The sequence below is a fragment of the Sapajus apella genome, unplaced genomic scaffold, assembly GCF_009761245.1.
Source record: "Sapajus apella isolate SASKATOON/1434 unplaced genomic scaffold, GSC_monkey_1.0 scaffold1, whole genome shotgun sequence".
Taxonomy (NCBI): Eukaryota; Metazoa; Chordata; class Mammalia; order Primates; family Cebidae; genus Sapajus; species Sapajus apella.
In genome coordinates this window covers 64,394,650-64,415,388 of record NW_022436941.1, presented here as the reverse complement: position 1 = coordinate 64,415,388, position 20,739 = coordinate 64,394,650, and the positions used below count along the sequence as shown (strand labels likewise).

At 39.8% G+C, this 20,739-nt stretch overlaps 1 protein-coding gene across 1 annotated transcript in view; it reads left to right on the top strand.

The window, feature by feature from the left end:
• ANKDD1B (ankyrin repeat and death domain containing 1B) overlaps positions 1–20,739 on the top strand; it is a 54,877-nt gene that overhangs the window by 7,219 nt on the left and 26,919 nt on the right. Inside the window, 5 exon segments of the mRNA XM_032278179.1 lie at positions 1,962–2,060; positions 10,578–10,676; positions 10,767–10,871; positions 17,679–17,777; positions 18,568–18,666. Coding sequence (XP_032134070.1) covers positions 1,962–2,060; positions 10,578–10,676; positions 10,767–10,871; positions 17,679–17,777; positions 18,568–18,666 — 501 coding nt within the window.

Sequence of the window (20,739 nt, the reverse complement as noted above, 5' to 3'; positions counted from 1 at the left end):
TATTTAAACCATTTAACATTTTTCCATATACAACTTTCTGTTATTTTAAACATTTTTAAAAGTTGATTAAAGTACTTGGAGAGATAGTACAATCTAATACACTTTAACTTACAGTGTGGCAAATTATTATGAACTAATGAATTGTATTATACTTTCTAATGATACCTGTTTACTGTTTACAGAAAATTGTTGACATGGTTACTTGTAGAGTTCCTTAAAATCCGTGATGATGGAGATTTTTTAAATATAAATAATTTTACTGAATTATTTTGGGTGAAATTCTGGCTTACATCCTTATTCACAAATAAAGTTAATAGTGGAGCTTATAAGCCCAAAGTTGACATAATGGAGCCGTGTAACTCATGGGTTTTTTTTTTGTTTGTTTTGTTTTGTTTTTTGAGACAGAGTCTTGCTCTGCTGCCCAGGCTGGAGTGCTATTGTGAAATCTTGGCACCCTGCAACCTCCACCTCCCAGGTTCAAGCAATTCTCCTGCCTCAGCCTCCCTAGTAACTGGGATTACAGATGTGTGCCACCATGCCTGGCTAATTTTTGTATTTATACTAGTTACGGGGTTTCACCATGTTGGCCAGGCTGGTCTCAAACTCCTGACCTCAGGTGATCTGCCCACCTCGGCCTCCCAAAGTGCTGGGATTACAGGCGTGAGCCACCATGCCCAGCCATAACTCATGTTTTGTCAAACTTATTTTATCACTGAGTTAGCTATTGTAAAAGTTTTCAGAATCAAAATGGGGTCACCAATATTAAGAAAACCTTGACAAACAGAGCTGAGGAAGGCCATGAAGACAGAGTTCTCATGCTTGTATACTTGATAACAAAAACTATCACAAAAGACTGCAAACCCACAACCTTGCACAAAGGTCATCACAGCCTTGCACAAAAAATACTTCTGCAAGGACATCTGCCCAGCAACTGCCTTTCTAATCTCAGACTGGCGTCAGCTGGTTGTTAAACTTTGTAGCAAAGGATAATTATTTCAAAACAATTATGTAATCCTCCTTATTTTTTCCTTTAAAAAGCTTTGTCTTCTTTTACTCTTCTAAATACACACATAGTTTGCTATTATATGCATATTTCTGTTGCAATGCTTTATTCCCAAATAAATATCTTTTCTTTTGAAAGCCTCTCTTATTATTTAGGTAGACAGTACCAAAAAAGTCAAATATTTAATCAGTTCTCATTTTTTAAAATTACTTATGTGTAACAAAGAATAGTAAAACCATGACCAGACATCTTCTTTGGGAGCAAAAACAGTGCCTAAAATATGAGAAATGTGACACATATCACTTCCAAGCAAAACTTCCATTTTCTGAAATGGATTAGACTGTCTGTGGGCATCCCAGGAGCACCATGTTGACTTTTCTTTGGAGCAAAAGATAGTCATAGCTTTCTTTCTCTGCCTTTCTCTGTCTTACTTTCCTTCCTCCTTTCCTTGCTCCTTTTATTCCTTCCTCCCTTCCTTCTTCCTTTTAGAAGGAATTTATTTGCTTCAGTAAAATTTACAGTCCAAACACTTACAGAAGAACGAACATGAATGGATTGAACCTCTAGGTAAATTTTTGCTATGCATTATTAATATATTCTAAGCAGAAACTTTTACCATTATTAATGACTGCATAAGGATGGAATCCAACTTTTACTTTCTAGGCAAAACCCCTTATATTGCTACAACATAATGTTACAATATAATACAATATAAGCTGAAACAAGAATTTTAGCTTGAGGTGTGTTCTTCAGTGGATTGGCAAATTCTCTGATGTTATCTCATAATGAAGGCAGAATTCTGCTGGACACACTTCTCATAACTTTCAAAGGTAAAGAGTGGAGCCAAACTATCAAAATAGAAACACTGGATAGAAAAATATAGCCATTCAAGAAACAGGAAACCTAAAAAGGCTAAATAATGATCAGATGACTAAAAACATAAATTATGCTTCTGCAGATGAACCGCACAGCCCTGCATTTTGCAGTGGGGAGAAATCATTTATCTGCAGTGGATTTCTTGCTTAAACACAAGGCCAGGGTGGATGTTGCTGATAAGGTAAGCTCATCTTTATTGAGTAGGACAAGTTGGAGCATAACCAATGGACAGGGAGAATCTGATCACTCCAGACATCTTTTCTTCACATACACACAAAATATTTTAATTGGGAGTGCTCATTTTAGAAAGGTCTCTTTAGAGAATATATACATATCTGCTCTTTGAATTTGGGAACTAAATTGTTTACCCGTTACTTATGGGACTTGGGGTTTTGCTTATTTTTCTCATTTTGACCCTATGGCCAATAGTATGCATCTGTAAAAAGAATATCATTGTCCAGAGTATAATCTGGGATGTGGAAGAAGCTAACTGGCCTCAGAGACATTAAATATTGACTTTGCCCTATGAACTCTCTGATCATAAATAAGGCTTATTAAACAGGTACTAGGTGCCAGGCACAAGTTAGAAAACTTTGATAATAATCCTCCCCCTCTAAGAAAAGTATTATTACAGTAACTCATTTACAGATGAGGATCTGAGACAGAGAGATTAAATATATCCTGCCCAAAAAATTATGTCTAAGAAGGGTAGAGGCAGGATTTGGACCTAGCCTGTCTGATTCCAGAGACCATGCTGTTAGCGTAACTATTTATCTGCTTAGATTTCAAAACCCACACCGAGGATTTTTCACCTACTTTTCCCACCTTCATTTAATACTGTACCATGGCACAAGGAAACCAACAGAAGAGACCCGACATCCTGTTCATCATCTCACGTTGCGGAACAAGATGATAGCATTGCTCTAAAGTTCTTGGCTCTTAATACAAAGGACCATGATTCTTAAACTGTTCGGAAGATTCCCACAGAGGTATTCTCTTTTCTTTCTGGACTGTGACTTCTTGGAGGATAATGTTCAGCATTGCTTTACCTTCCTATCTCACAAGGTCTGGGTTTAGTATGTACCTTGTACATTTCTGGAAGACAAGTGGTTAAGGTCATAATACCAATTGGTCACCTTGTTGGTCTTGTTGGCAGTCATTCACAACACCTAGACTCGACAGTGATGAGAGTTTCTCTTTGTGTCACCATTGGGGCACACCCCTTTCTAGTTTATTGCACTAGTATTGGTGGGCAAGTAGTTTGTTACATTGGCAAACCAGAATTAAAAATTGGCACTGAAAGAACTCTGACTGTGAGTGTAACTAGTTGTATTAATGGCTGTAGTAATTAAGGAACATATATTTTAGGATTTGCAATATTAGCCTACAAAAGACACATTGGTTAATAGGCAAGATTATCCAAGTGTATTCTTATTTCTACATTGAAAACTTGATACAGTATCCTTTTATTTTACTTTAATTTTGGATTAATACACTTTATAATTAACTTTCCTTTTTGGTATGCAATTCTATGAGTTTTTAACACTGTGTGTGGCCAGGTGCTATGACTCATGCCTGTAATCCCAGCACTGTGGGAGGCTGAGGCAGGTGGATCATTTGAGGTCAGGAGTTCAAGACCAGCCTGGCCAACATGGTGAAACCCCGTCTCTACTAAAAATACAAAAATTAGCCAAATGTGGTGGTGGGCGCCTATAATCCCATTTACTCAGGAGGCTGAGGTGGGAGAATTGCTTGAACCTGGGAGATGGAGGCTGCAGTGAGCCAAGATTGTACCACTGCACTTCAGCCTGGGAGACATAGAGAGACTCTGTCTCAGAAAAACAAACAAAAATATTTGTACAAATTTGTATGACTATAAATAATCAAAATGCACAACAATTGCATCACCCAAAAAATTCCCTCATGACACTTCTTTGTAACCAACATCTCCCACACTAGCAACCACTGGTCTGCTTTCTGTCTCTGTCGTTTTGCCTTCCTGAGCATGCCACATAAATGACCTTTTGAGACTGGCTTCTGTTACTCAGCGAAATGCCTCTGAAGTTCATCCATATTTTTGTATGTATCAATAACTTCTCCCTTTTTATTGTTGCAATTATTCCAGTTTATGGATGTACCATCATTTATTGATCCATTCACCAACTGAAGAACATTAAGGTGTTTTTTTTTCTTCCAGATTGTGATTATTACAAATACAGCTGCTATAGACATTCATGTATAAGTATTTGTGTAAGCGCAAGTTTTCATTTCTCTAGTGTAAACACCTAGGAGTGAGATTACTGGGTCATATACTAAGTGTATGTGTAACTTTTACAAGGAGCTGCCAGACTGTTTTTGAGAGCAACTATGTATAGAGAGCCAGAGTAGCCCACCCCCTGTGGGGGGATCAGCAGCAAGGCTGCTGTGAACTTTGGGTAAACTCCAGAAAAGTAAAACCATAGTAGGAAAATGTGTATGTCTCAGAGAAAAACAGAGAGGCCTAGAAAAAGATAACCAGCTCTCACTAACCTTGCTGCAAAATAGTTGTTAGCTAAAGTATGTTAACTGAAGTGTAAGAATTATAATCACAGGCTTTTCAGAACCCCCCGGCCCAGCTTTCTATGTGTCTGTCTGTGTGTATTTCTTTATCCCGCCGCTGTTCCCTCTTAGGTCTTTAAACCCTCGTGCGGCATAAAACGCAGCACACACCAGACTATGCCATTTTCATTTCCACCAGCAATGGCGTTCTACTTGTCCACATTCTCATCAGCACCTGGTATTGTCATTTTCTCCCCCTTCATTTCAACCATTCAAATAGGTGTGTTGGCATCTCATTGTGGTTTTAATTTTCATTTCTCTAATAGCTAATGACATTGAACATCTTTTCATGTGTTATTTATCATTTGCAGATCTTCTTTGGTGATGTGTTTGTTCAAAAATCTTCTGAGCGTTTAAAAAAATTGGATTTTTTGTTTTCTTACTGTTGAATCCTTTATGTATTCTGGATTCAAGTCCTTTGTTAGATGCAAATACTTTTTGGTGTGCAAATATTTCTCACAGTCTGTACCCTATCTTTTCAGTGTTTTTCAAAGAGCAAAAGTTTTTAATTTGGATGAAGTACAGTTTACCTATTTGAAAAAAAGTGAATCCTGCTTTGGTGTTATATCTAAAAATGATTGCCTAACTCAAGGTCATGAGATTTCTCATATTTTTCTTCTAAAGTTTTTAAACCCTTGTGTTTTATATTAACATCTATGGTCCACTTTGAGTTAATTGTAGTACAGATAAGGTAGAAATAAAGTAGGGCTGAGACTCTCTGTTCTTTTTCTTTTTTTGCCTATGGATGACCTGATCAATTGTTTCAACACCATTTGACACCAATGTCACTTCAGTTTTCTTTTTCTTTTCTTTTTCATTTTTATTTTTCGAGACAGGGTCTCGCTCTGTTGCCTAGGCTGGAATGCAGGGGCATGACCACAGCTCACTGCAGACTTGAGCTCCTGGGCTCAGGGGATATTCTCACCTCAGCCTCCCGAGTAGCAGGGAGTATAGGCATGTGCCAACACGCTCAGCTAATTTTTTTATTTTTGTAGAGACAGGGTCTTGTTATGTTGTCCAAGCTGTTACTGAACTCCTGGCTGCAAGCAATTTTCCCACCTTAACCTCTCAAAGTACTGGGATTACAGGTATGAGTCACTGTGCCCAGCCCTTACTTAGGGTTTTCAAAACCTGTGTAGTTCTATTCAGATCTGTCCCATGTGTGTACCATCCAGGGACCAGTCTGCAACCTAGGTAGTGTGTATTCCATAGCTCAGTTCTCCAAGCCTTCGTCATGCTGTCTAGCGTCTGTCTGTGTACAGCTCAGGGGTAAACCCAGGAGCACACACACAACTTTATGCCATCCCTTTCTCAAGCTCCATTCTGTCCATGATCAGCTCCCCTTCATTTCCAGCTCCCGGACTTCTTTTCCTGGTCATCTGGCTGGAAAGCCAAGGCTGTAGTCTCCCAGCTCTGCTGTGTACTTCCTATAAAAAAGTCTGCCTCCAGGACCAAGTAGGGGAGGGTAACGAGAGAAAAAAAGAGACACGGATTCTCCCTGCACCCTGCTTTATGACCACAGTTCCTCTGGTCAGAGAGAAAGATTCTCCACTGTCAGAGTTTAAGGTGCTTGCCCAGCCACTATTGCTACCCTGCCACTGTCAAATTGTAGCTTTGAGAGTGGGGCTTGGCTCAGAGGAGGGGGCAGGGCCAGTGGAGAAAAATGAAGCAGAGAATTTCTCCTACTTTGTCTGTTCTATAGCGGCTCCCTTCTCCTCCTTAGAACAAGAGAGCTTCTCTTGGAAACCTTTCTGAGTGTGCCCAGGGCACAGTTCCATGATTTGCACTGCCTTGGGTCCAAGTTGGAAGGTATGGGAGGAAAAAAAAATCAGGAAAGTCACTGCGGGATTGTTCTTACTTTGAGCTCTGATTTTTTCCCCCAATCCACCTGTTACTGTTTACAGAGTCCTCAGCTGTTCCATACATTCTTTTAAAAATTTTTTTAATTTAAAATTTGTGTGACATAGTAGGTGTACATTCCATGGATTCTTTCCTGAGATTTTGTTTCAGTGGGAGACACAGAGTGGACTGTGTTTACTTCATTTCAGCCAGAACCATAACCCCAAACCTTTAACATATCAAAGTAGAGGGAATCATACAGCAAACACATATGTATCCAGATTTAGATATGTGCCCAGATTAGATTGCGTCTTTTCTTTTAAACAGTATATCTGAAGACTGACATGTTTCTAATATATTAAATATAGGATAGGTTTGTGTCAGAGTACAAGCCAATTATTCCTGAAATGATGGAGAGATATTTCACCAACTTGTTCTCCCTGAGGTTTTTCTAAACATATTTGTATTACCTTGTCTCTGAAGCATGATTCAGTTTCTCTTAACTTTGCTTGAAGATTGAAATAATGTCAGGTGAGAAATATAGTAATTCCTGGTGTGTCTCTTTTTCCTGCTTTGAAGGTTTACTAAGTTAAATATGTTTATAACTGATTAAATCATCTACAGTGGCATTACTCCATAACTAGTAAAATGTTTTTCATAATTCAAGCAAGGTCACGTTTGACCCACTCTGGCAGTTTCTTTATCTGAATTATGAGCCTTGAGTTTGACTTCTTCTAACACCATTTGCAACGAGCCAACAGTTGATCCCCTTCACCATCAGTATTTATTCGGTGGCCGTTGTGGGTAAGTCCCAGTGTCAACTACTGATGATTCAACTAGACAGAAGTTCTTGCTGTTTAAAGTGTGGTCTCAGGACTTGAAGCATGCACATCACCTCCGAGCTTGTTAGAAATGCAGGCTCTCGAGCTCCACCCCAGGCTTGAATCAGAATCTGTAATTTAAAAAAATTTCCAGGTGATTGTTTTTGGGAAGCACTGATATGAGACAGAGTCGTGGCTTTGCAGGGCCTACAGTCTATCTGGGGAGCAAGGACAGAGACTGTACCAGCTGAGTACCATTCAAGGCACTGCATGCTAGGGACCAAAGTGAGCAGCACCCCTGAGTCCTGGGAAGAGGCAGCTTCCTCCTAGATAAATGGAGGCTCTTACTCCAGACAGGAGTAAAGGATCCCAGGTGGGAGTGCAAGTGATGCTCAGAGGTTAAAAACATCTCTGCACAGAGCTTCTTATCTCTGGGAAGCTCCTAATACATAAGTGTTCCCCAGAGGAAATTATTGACCTCACTTATGATGAGACTGGCAATGAGGACAGACTGTCACTGATTGGTGGGGCATGTATACTTTACAGGGCTTCGTGAGCCAACCGTGAGTGTAATTTATGACACATAGTCTTAAGTAGTCTCAGACATGCCAGTTTCATATCAGAAGAATTTGTTTTATGAAAGCTCTTCTCGGGGAGTTTACATCTGTGAGCCGTGATTCATTGCCTCTGAGGAACAATGGCTCCACTCTGAATTTGTGGTGTTAGTTGCTTGCAGCTTGAATTCCCAGGTTTGAGATTTTATGATCAGAGCTTGGCATTTGAAAATGTAGGCTGCTTTGAAATTAGGAATGACCTTTTAGGGAAAAAATAGATCTCCTATCAAAGCATGATTTGTCACCTGTTTCAAATGTTTCTGGTCTCCTTTATATGTGAAAGCATACTTAGTATTGCTGAATATAGAGCACTGACTTGTAGGGAAGGCCAAATTAAGAGGTGGAATTTTATTTAGGAAACATGTTTTGAAGAACATCAAGTAGTCAGTCATTGTACATCACTGCTCTTTGGGTCAAAGAGACCAGAAATGAAGAGCTTTCTTCATGTTGGAATTGTAAATCTACAAATGGACTAACTCACCGTCTAGTGTGTATAAATATAAACTTGATAGGATAAGCACATTAAGAGAAGGTTTCTCAACAGCGGTGCTCTTGACATTTTGGGACAGATAATTCTTTGTTGTTGGGGCTGCCCCGTGTATTGTTAGGACGTTTGGCAGCATCCCTGGCCTATATCCTCTAGGTGCCAATATTAACCTCCCCCCACCCCAGCATGACAGTAAAACATATCTCCATACATTTTTCCAGATGTTTCCTGGGGACAAATCACACCCAGCTGAGAATCACCAATTTAGAGTTAGGCCTCAATAATTTGGACTTGCTGATTTATTCTCCCAACATGAATTCTACTGAGAATAAGAGAATACATTAATGCAGCTTGGTGGGGGAGCCAAAATAAATGCCAAAAGGCTGCTGCATTTTACAAATAGAAGTGTACCGCAGGCCCTCATTCCTTATGTATTTACTCATACTGTGTGCATCTCACAAACTGTTTCCTAGATCACAAACAGAACTGATTCTAAGAGGCAAATAAAATGCAGCGTGAGAGCTTATTTTGGGTAGGCGCTTGTACTGAGGAAATGGATTACTTTTTCATGAGGCCAAAGAAAACAGAAAAGCAGACACGTGAGTTTGCAGATAAGGAAGCTGAAGCTGAGAGGCAGAACTAAGTTCACCAAGATGCCCGTACTTAAAAGTGATAGAAAGTGGCCAGAATTTAAGATCAGTTCTGTTTGGTCCTGAAGATCAGGCTCATAGTGTCTGCCCTACACTGCTTCTGTAACTTAGAGCCCGGGGTGCAATGCATTTTTATGCTTATTTCCCTTGAATCTCACCTCCCTGAAATAGCCAGTGTTAACTGCTGGCTATGCTTCCTTCCACACTCACTTTTCTCCCAGCTTTTTTGGTATACACCTGCCCACAGTGTCCCTACAGGTCAGTAAGTCCTGGTCTCTTTCAGTCTAACAACTTTGTGGACACATGTTTGCACACACAAAAATCTATATAATTTTGCATAAATGAAATCTTTTAAGTAGCATCTATATAAGTGAGATCCTTTTTATAACTTTTTTTTTCACTTTTGTGTACCTCTCTTCCTCTGGTAACTATACTTAACAATCTGAGACATGTGTGTTTATTTCTGTACCTTTCTCCTGCTCACGTAGTCATATCTATATTAATCAATCTACCTACCTACCCACCAGCCCACCTATAGATAGATATAGATACATACATTTACATGTACAGGGTTTTGTTAATCACTCATTTTTAACAAATGTGATTATATCACATTCATTCTCCATATTATTTTCCATATTTAGTAAAGCTAATGGAAATCTTTCCAAGCCAATTGTTGTAGCATTAATTCATTATTTTTAATGCTTTCATTATATAGGCTGATTATTCTATAACTTATTCAGCATTCCCATGTTCATAGGCTTTTATCTTGCTCCCAATTTTTTGTATTGCAAGTAATAGCCTTGTAAATATAACATTAGGTATTGAAATTTTTATTTTCATGGGATAGATTCACAGGAGTGGGATTGCTGGTTGTATTTTCAATTTTGATTGATATTGGCAGATACTTAAACAATAATCATTTTCATTTCCTTTCTCTGTCCATTTTTCCATGAGTTTGTCTTTTCCTTCTCTATGTGTACGTGTGCTTCATGCATTGTAGAATAGCCGTTCATCTTTATTAAAGATACATTTTTAGACCGGGTGCAGTGGCTCACGCCTGTAATCCCCACACTTTGGGAGGCCAAGGCAGGCGGATCACGAGGTCAAGAGATCAAGACCATACTGGCCAACATGGTGAAAACCTATCTCTACTAAAAATACAAAAATTAGCTGGACATAATGGCACGCACCTGTAGTCCTAGCTACTCAGGAGGCTGAGGCAGGAGAATCACTTGAACCCAGAAGGCAGAGGTTGCAGTGATCTGAAATTGCACCACTGTACTCCAGCCTAGTGACAGAGACTCCATCTCAAAAAAAAAAAAAAAAAGATGCATTTAAAAAAATCTGTCATTTGTAATTGACTTGTTTATTATCTATCTATTCTAACTGTGGATTAAGAGACTGTACATTATAGTCTGGATTTTATTCTAATGTGCTTATTGTTTGTGAATGTGGTATAATATAGCATTTCATTTCATTTTCTTTTAGATGGAGAACCATGTGTGCCTGCACCACTTATTAAATACACCCATGTTTCCCCATAGAACCGAAATATCACCTTTGATGCGTATTGAATTCTCTGTCTTAGTTTTCAACAGTCTAGCATTAATTTGGCCTTTGTTGATGAGAGAGTATGCTGCAGCTCATCAGAGTAATAGATTCTCCTTTTCTGTCTTCTTGGGGAAGCACGGCTTGACAGTAATTCACCTTGCAGCCTGGTCTGGGAGCCTTGAGATCATGCTCATGCTGGTTAAAGCTGGAGCAGATCAGAGAGCTAAGAATCAGGTAGGTATGTTGGTCACACCTGGACAAAAGCTCTTACCTCACCATTGCAGGAGAGAGGAAGTTCTGAGGTCACTGTGTATCCCTCTTCAGGATAGAATGAACGCCCTCCACTTTGCCGCTCAGAGCAATCATGTGCGCATCGTGGAGTATCTCATTCAAGAGCTGCACCTCAAGGACCTGAACCAGCCTGATGGGGTGTGTTTGCTTTGGTTGTACAGGTCTTACATAACACCCCTATCAAAGTCCACTTTCTTCCTGCCTCTGGTAGAGCTGTGAAAGCAACCAGCACAACAGAACTGGCCCTGTAGCCAGCTCCTCTATCACCATGGCAGACCACAGAACCAAAGGGGAGAGTTGTATTAGCGGTGGTCCTGGCCCCTGATTGTAGGGAGAACAGGAAGTATTGAGGAAGCACCCAGATTCCTTCTTCCCATTCTACTCCCTCATCCTGGCCAGGGTGTAGACAGTATCCTATCCCCTTTAGTTATCAGAATGTGTACCTAAATTTTATTATGCTTGGCCTTTTGGAAATATATTTGACCCAAAGCTATACAGAAATGAACCATGACATACAATGCAGTTTTATTGCATTTGTCAATATTCCTTTTCTTTACCTAAGGGGATACATAACAATACCAGCTACTATTTAATGAGTATCTATTAATATGCCAGGTACAGAGGAAAGCTATTTACATACATTATTTCAGTAAGAGGTCTTGGGCCTGGCACCTACCAATGCTCAACAAATCATCTCTGAATGAATGAATGATCTCATTAACCCCTACAATAATCCTATAAGGTAGAAAATATTTTGCTCATCTGTAGAGGAAGTTGAGGCTCAGAGAAGCCAAGCAACCTGATCAAGTCTCACAACTAAAAAGTAACAGAGCTAGGACTTGAAGCTAGGTCTGGCTGAATCCAGCCTTCACACTGTGCTGTCTCCCTCCTCAGATTGACAGTGGGCATTGCTCCATGTCAGGGATTGTCCTTTCCCTGGATATCTCCCTGTAGGTATGTGGCTTTTTTTTTTTTTTTAATAGAGTGGTAGCCTTTTTTTTTTTTTAATAGAGTAGTAGGCTTTGTGAAATTGGCATTTTGATTTCTCAGCAGGAGTATATGCTTTGTGAATGGGACTTCTTTTTCCCTGTGCCACCAGAATACTATACCATAAAACTTTCTTTAGAAGCTGATCAGTAATATTCACTTCATTTCACCTCTTTTTAAAAAATTTTACATTTTTTTCTGACCTTATTTTTGAAAACAACGATATCAACAACAAAAAGTATTTCTTCAAGTTAGGTCTATAAACTTCTTTGACTTCCTCTGCATATGACTAAACAACTATACATTTACAGCTTAGAGGAAGACAGACTTGGGCTGTGGTCTTGTCAGTACCACCATGCACTAGCCATGTGGTTTTAAGAAATATTTCAACTGCTGAAAGCCTCAGTTTCTCCGTCTTTACAATGGAAACAATAAAATCTACTTTGGTAACAAGAAGGGTTGATAGGAGAAGTCTTGTCCCACATATAATGATTTTTTTAAAATCAGGAAACCTCCATTCTTTGATGTATAATGTTTGACATTTCCTCAATCCTATGTAAAAGCACCTATGCAAATGAGTTCGTGATGAACCATTCCACAACCCCCTTCCACCCCATGCCATTCCTATGTAGCAATACTTGGAGTAGCCACTGCTAAGAGGCTTAAATCAGCTAATGACTGTAAAGCACTTAGCAACAAGCCAGGCACATTGTAGGTGCTCACTGTTGCAACAATTGTTATAGGATAGAATATCCTACCTTATTTTCTCAAAGTGACAGTCATAGTCAAATGCCATTTAGTACTCAGGTGAGGAAGTTGGATCTTTCTAATTTTATCCATGCCAACTAGAGATGTGGTCAATGAATGAATTCCATTCAGTTCAGTTCAGCAGATATTTGTTGACAGCCCATTATGGATGAGACACAGTTATCTCCCCATTCAGTGTGCTCTGATTGCTTCCACGAAAGACAGCAGTGTGTGGGAAGGATCAGGCAGGCTGATGGGGTTCAGAAACCATAGTAGGTTTGCAGGGAGCCTTCCCTACTTCTTGAGTTCCTGCTGGCCGGCAGCCATCCTGTCCATAACTCTTTTCAGCTGATTCTGGGCACGTTGTCTCCCCTCACCTTCTTCCTCTTCCATCTGTTGGGAAAAAGGGTTTAGGAACACTGGCAGCAAACCGCAGAGCGATATGTCCAGCTGCGAGGTCTTAAACTGAGTTCAGAGACACACAAGGAATGAGCAAATAATGAATCCACTGGGTCATCTAGGGAAAGAAGACTCTGAGCTGGAGTCCAACTTTAGTCCTTTAAGAAAACTAAATAGATGAATAGAAAAGACAAAAAAAAAATCTACTTTTTTCCCTAAGATCTGCGAGTGGGTCACATATTTGGCAAAAGCCAGTTGGAATGGTAGTTGCCAGGTACTAGGAGGAAGGGAAAGTGGGGAATTATTGTTTGATGAGTACAGAATTCCAGTGTTGTGAGATGAAAAGGGTTATGGAGATGGACGGTAATGCTGGCTACACAACCATATGAGTATACTTAATACCACTGAACTCTACACTTAATAATGGTTAAGATGATAAATTTTGTTATGAATACTTTACCATAATAAAAAAATGCAGCGGGGGAAGGATGTGGGGGGAAAGCCAGTTGCAACTGGGATCAGAAGCTTAGGGTCTATTGATTTAGTGCTGGGTTTCCCATTTGCATCTGCTTAAAGGTATTGTGAAGCTGGTGAAATACATTTGATATTAAAGATGTCTTCACCTTCACAGTGTTACTCTCTTGCCTAGTTTCTTATCAACAGATAGTGACTGAGAGCCTATGTACTTGCCAGGGTTGGTAAAATCCATCTCTTTGGTCTGGAGGGAAATCCAAAAGCTAAAAAGGAAAGCTTTCCTGGGAGGAGGCCCTTAAAACAAACTGCACTTAACTAGGCCAGGTGGAGTTTGGGTGGGGAGAGATGGAGGATGCTGGGAAACCTTTTGCGATTTCCCCCAGCTCCACACCCATAGAAATCATTAAGGCCTCTCCAAGGAAGAGAGATTAGAGCAGCCAGGAGTTATGAGTAAAGTATAGATGTTTTAAATCTACATGTAAATGTCCATCTGGTGATCAAAAATAAATGCTCAGACTAACATATTTGGAGAGGGAGGGAAATAGGAAGGCCTTACATGCCATTCATATATTTGTTGGATATTTACAAGAATTTGGTGGTATAATGTTAGGTTGGTTTCAGCTATGCATATGGTGGACTTCCATGGTTTAAATTCTCTGGAAGTCAAAATGCAAAGAAGCTTCTTTTTCTGGAAGGGGTGGGAATAGTGAGTAGAAGGGAACTTGAGAAGACACCTGTTTTCTTATATAGACACCAGGCAACATTTAACAGCTTTGGATTTAATCAAATCTATTATTTCCTTTATGTAAGGGGAAAACTAGCCTGGTGTCTCCCACCTTACCAGTGCCACTTTTTCATCTTTAACATACTGCTTTTTTTTTTTTTTTTACCTCATGACACATATTTTTTTTTAACCTCTGAAATTTCTAGTTATTCAGGGTTTTCCCCTGGCTCAAGTGCCTGATCCCGGGGTAATGGGAAGTGTTGTGGGGTCGGACCGTGCACTGGAGGCCCACCCAGCGCCCTCTCCTCAGGGGATCCTCAGAGATCTCAGAGATCCCTGTGGTAAAGGAAGGTCAGGTTGAACTTTGAATACCCACTTAATGGCTATTTATGAAATTTTTGCTTAATTTGATGACATCAAATTTGATAACTTCATCTTCTCAGCAAACTTAAAAATCGTTTATAATAAACAATCCCAATCCCTCAGACTTACATGCAAACAAAAAATTAAATGCATTGCATTAAAACAGGTTAGCCAGGTACAGTGGCTCATGCCTCTAATCCTAGCACTTTGGGAGGCAGAAGTGGGAGGATCTCTTGAGCTCAGAAGTTCGACACCAGCCTGGGAAGCATGGTGAAAACCCGTCTCTACAAAAAATTAGCCAGCGTGTGGTGGTGCACACTGGTGGTCCCAGCTACTTGGGAGGCTGAGGTGGGAGGATCACAGGATCTCAGGAGGTAGAAGTTGCATTCCAGCCTGAGTGACAAAGTAAGACCCTGTTATAATCAGGTTAAATATACATGGAGTTAATAGAGGAAAAATGGAACAGAAATCCTGGACTCACATTATTTTAGTACTTAAAGGGACAGGATCTTGAGCAAGGGAGTCATTGTGATTTGCCCAAGGCCTAGAGCCCAGAGCTCTGACACCAAGCTCCACCATCCTTCTGGCTGGAAAAGCTTCCTGCCTTTCAAGTAAGGGAGGTCCTGTGAGACTGCCCTGGATAGATGCCTACTTGAATGTGATGAAAAAGGATTGATTGGGTGGTTAAAAAAAATAAAGGACATGATAAGAAACTATATTTTTTACAAACCACATATATCTTTGAAATTCCTATTGTCGTTTTGTCTAATATTGTGGCAGAAGGCAGGCAAGTAAGGCCTGAAAATGGACAGCACTAAATGCACTAAATGGTAGGGTGTGTATGTGTATGTGTGGTTGTTCTCCAAAGTAAAATGAAAGTGCTATTACTAGAAAAAAGGTAAATATAAAGGCAAAAGCAACAAATGCCACAACACCTTCATGTATGATTTGTGGTCTCTGGGTAAAGAGCTAACAAAACCCCTTTCCTTCTGCATGAGAATTTAAATTTTGGTTAACTTTTTGCCTCTGTGTCCTTGCAAACTAGATAGATTATCAACTATGTTACTAAGCAGCATAGATTATGATAAAATGACCCCTAATTGGAAATTCCATCTACTGGGAAGAACTACAGAGGAACTACAAATACCAGCTTGAGGATGAACAATGTATTTCTCAGCTTGGTCACCCTATTGCTTAGCACATTATCTGGCATATACATAGATACTCAATAATTGTTGAACAAATGAATAAATGATTTATAAGGATATGTGACCAGATGTTTTCATCTAGTATATAATCACTGTTTTTTGTTCCCTCTTTTGTGATTTGTTTACATGAAACTTTACCTGTAGTCACTATTTGCAGATATTTGTGTATCAGACCCAATGATTTTTGGTTTGTGATTTATGAAGAGTTGCTCATGGCTCAAGATTTAATTTTACCCTTCAATTAATGCTTACATTGAAAGCAGCAAACTGTGGTTCCAAGCAGTCTCTGTTTCTTCCCTTTGCCATTTCTTACTGATTTTCTGAGAATGAAATCACTAAACCCTTTGAAGGGTTGAGGATGTAAATCTCATTGGTGACATATATGGCCCAAGAATGATGAATTAGATGAAATTTTTGGAGCAAATTGTTTTCTCCCGCTTCCATACATGCATAAATACAGACCTCTGTAGGACTGATTTTATAGATTTGTTTGTGTTTTTGCCATTTACTATTTTAGCAATTTTTTCTTCCTTTTTTCTCCAGTTATTGGGGGCTCCTGAGTTGTTATCTCAGGTTAAGTGACCATGATCTTTTCATTACCCTATTTTTTCAAGTGTTAGATAACTAATCTCAGATTTAGGACCTTTTTATAAAGAGGCTTATATCTATTTTTTCACATTAAGACACCTTGCTAAGCTTTCAGTAACACACTAAGCCAATTTGTGAGCATTTTCTTCTCTTTGATTGAAGAAAATACTTCTGCTATCATATTGCCACCACAACTTTCTTTTCCTTCTTTTAATTATCTCAAGTTACAACATTACATTTTCTGTGGATCTGCTATAGTTTGGCTATGGTTCATCCCCATCAGAATTCATGTTGAAATTTGATCCCCAATCTGGTTGTGTTAGGAGGTGGGACCTATTGGGAAATGTTTAGTCATGTGGGTGGAACTTTCATGAATGGCTTGGTGCCATTCTTCAGGTAGTGAGTTCTCACTTTGGTGGGACTAGATTCATTCTCATAGGAATAAATTTGTTCCCACAAGAGTGGGAGCTAGGATACCCCTTGAGTTTTGTCTCTTCATACATGTTCACATCCCTTTGACCTTCTGTCTCATGTTATGGAACAGTGTGAAAAGCCTTGCCGGAAGCCAAGACCATGCCCTTGAACTTCCCAGCCTGCAGAACTGTGAGCTAAGTAAACCTCTTTTCTTTTTAAGTTACCCAGCCTGAGATATTCTGTTATAGCAACACAAAACAGACTAAGACATATCTTTCACTTTTCTTGATGACATTTTGGCTATGGCAAATGCAGTCTCCAATGGCAACATGAAAAGTAGGAGGAATTCCATAATCAGAAAATTCTATATTTGAGCTTATCTTCTAAAAAAATCAAACCTAAACATTTCTCTACATCTATAGTCTCTGGATAAAGCCTCATTTCTTAATTCCATTTCATATTGACCTATTCTCAAGAGTTTTCCTATTGATTCTTAGTAGATATTGTAGATAAATCTATGAGGAAGCAGGGAGGGCGTAAGGAGAAGTAGTTAATCAATCAAATGTCATGTCAGAATGAGCCACATAAATAATTAGCCCCAGAAAATTTCTGTTTCAAACATTGTTATCAGTAAGGGAAGGCTTAGTATGATGTGCAGGTGCCTGAGACAGGGTCTGGCACATAGTAGCTTCTCAGTAAATGGTGAAAGAACTATTGAATAAATAAAGTTCATAATATTACTATATTTGAAAGGGAATCTTGTCATCTGACTGTGATGTTGCTTGATCCTCCCTGATACTTGAGAGGACCTTTTCTGAACAGTATTTGTTTTCCCCTGTGAAACAGATTTCATGCTGATGTAGAGAGTCTCCCACAGTTTTGAGTGAAAACTCAGAACCGAATCTGGTTTGGAGTCAGAGATAGCATCATCTTTCTCCCATCGACTCCCCATCATCCTTAAAATGCCACCAGCTTTGTCCATTGTCTTGCTTGTTCACTAAGAACGTAATTAAATGCTTGAAGTTTGTGATTGATTTTTAGAAAGGAAGAAAAACATTTCTTTTGGCAGCTGAGAGGGGCCATGTTGAAATGATAGAAAAACTTACCTTCCTAAACCTGCATACTTCAGAAAAGGACAAGGTGAGTTGGAGTTTTATTTCTTTGCTGAGAACAAGAGAAAGGGGAGTAACAATTGATGCAGCGGGGTAACAATTGGCATGTAGATTTGGTGAGGGCATTTTAGCAAGCAGGAGAGTTGTTAAATTGTTACTGTACTCAGAGAGAATCATGAAATATCCAGGCAAAATCCTTCCACCATTTCTGTGGGTTGTCCAGATTGGTATTTTTTGCTTCATTAATGTTTGTGAAGTCAATAGACTACATGGATTTTTCCATGATCAACTCCACCCCTCTCCTCTCCTCCCGTGAGGTGTCCTGGAGGCTCAGCCCTATATGAAAGGGGAGGAAAAAATCCTGGGGTAGATGTCTATATTTATATATACATCTTTGATGACTTTCTTAGGAGAAAGTCCTAGATGTAGAATAGTGGGTCAAAGCCTTCTGCACATTTTTAAAAAGTTTTGATATATGATATTCCTAAAGTGATCTCACAGAAATTTTTCACCATTTTACCCTTACATAGGTTAAATGGAATTTCTTTTGTTGCTCCACATGTTGCTACCAATTGGTGGCAAAGTTATGACAAGGTGCATGGATGGCTTTTTTTCTACTGGTTCAAAAAGCTATGCCTTTTTATTTAAAACTTAAAAATATATAAATTTCACTTAAAACAGCAGATACTGTGGTCCACACTCTAGACTGCAGCTTTAACCAAAATGGAAGCTTCCAGAAACTCCACTGCAACCTTGCTATTGAAGGAGCATGCTTTCCCGGCACAGGGGATTCTACCTCCAGTGTGTCTCTGTTGCAGGAGGGAAACACTGCCCTGCACCTCGCTACGAAGCGTGGTCACAGTCCTGCAGTGCGGGTGCTGCTAACCCAGTGGCAAGACATAAATGAGATGAATGAGGTATGTGGAAACGCTCACTATGGACACAGGACTTAACCGGGGAATGGTTGGAGGAATGGCTTTCCAGAAAAGAATGGGAGGAAAACAAAAGTGTTAGTGCCATAGGGTGTACAATGTGATACTGAAGGATCCTTACTTTGTTCTTCAAAGTATCTCACAGCACTTCATTTGTTAAGCCATTCATTTATTTACCCATTCATTAAAAAAAAATTATGTATGCCGGATGAAGTATGTATTCTTATTCTAGAAGCCCACAGGGCAAGAAGGGCATGCAAAACAAATAATGTACTGGGCTACATGCAATAATAGAGGTCTACAGAGAATGCCATGAGAACACAGAGGAAGATGTTTTTCAGAAATTTCAGTTTTCACAGAAGAGGTGATATATTACCTGGGTCTTGACATTGCAATGAACATTGGCAGGAGGGATTTTGAGGATGGCACAAGTATAAAGTATTTCAGACAGAGAGAAGGGTCCAAGTAAAAGAACCAAGGCAAGAGTATGGTGCGTTCTGGGACTGACAAGTTCAAGGTGGCAGAAACTGAGGATAGGAGGCCTGGGAAAGCCAGAAGCTTAGTGGGCCAAGGCAGACAGACGATGAAAGGCCATGCTGTGCGGGAGGAAGGGCTTGGCTTTGATGTGCTTGCCAGAAGAGACCTTGAAGGGTTTTAAGCAGTGAAAAGGGATCAGATTCATCTTAGGTGTGGGCAGGTAACTGTCACAGCCTTTTGAAAGGTAGACTGGTGCCAGGAGGGCCCAGAACCAGGGGAGGACCAATCAGGTGACTGCCAAAATGGGGGAAACAAGACCTATGGAAGGCCTCTCACTGAGACACTCATGAGCAACAGACAGGATGAAGTTGTAGGAGGAGGCAGAGTCCTCAGGACTTGTCACCAGGACTTAGGGAGAGGAAGGACTTTCTTCCCCCAGCTCTCTGGCTTGGGCTGTTGCTGGGGGTACAGGGGAGGAGTAGGTGAGTGGTATAGGTAATGAGGGCTTGAATGGATTTTGTTTGAGGCGCCTGGGAGGTGGGTACAGTCAGGTGGAGTGTTAGCCAGCTAGAAACTGGTTCTGGGGCCGGGCGTGGTGGCTCACACCTGTAATCCCAACAGTTTCAGCGGCTGAGGTGTGCGGATCACCTGAGGTCAGGAGTTTGAGACCAGCCTGGCCAACATGGCAAAAAGCCCCGTCTCTACAAAAAATTTAAAAAATTAGCTAGACATGGTGACAGATGCCTATAGTCCCAGCTATTCGGGAGGCTGAGGTGAGAGGATCGTTTGAACCTGGGAGGTGGAGGTTGCAGTGAGCCGAGATCACGCCATTGCACTCCAGCCTGGACGACAGAGCAAGACTCCATCTATTAAAAAAAAAAAAAAGACACTGGTTCTGGATTTAGGGGAGGGGATATGGCTGTGGCTGTGTAGGCAGATTTGTGAGTTGCCCCTGGATGGTCATTTCTTAACCTATGGTTCAGTGATTTTTTGTCTGGCTCTTTGGAAACTCAGGTCAGTGGAGTCCTCCTGTATTTCACAGTTTAATGTTCTGATAATTTCTACACTTGATGCCTCTCCTGAGAGCTACCAAAAGAACTAATATCATAAGCATTTACCTTAAGATACCATTGATTGTAAGGCACATTATTATTTTATGTAACACTCAGAAAAAATCATGCTGCCATTTAACTATGACAAAAAACTTTATTATCACTTAAAATATTTATTTTATGCTGCCTATTTGAAGATGTTTTTAGACTTTTAGTTTTTTACATGCATGTATAAAGGAAAAAAATTAGCAAGATAACTCAGTTAATTGTTTCTAAACTTCATGCTGAATTAGATTCTTCTAAATCACTATCCTAATCAGTCTTGATGATTTCTTTCTTTTTTTCTTTTTCTTTCTTTCTTTTTTTCTTATAGCATCAAAGTCTTGCTTTGTCACCCAGGCTGGAGTACAGTGGCATGAGAGATGCAGCATTTCTTAAAGAGTGACCCACTATTGTTTCTAAGATTTTCTTTTAAGCCACTTTTACCCATTCCAATGTAATGCATGTGCTCAAACAATGACAATTCTAT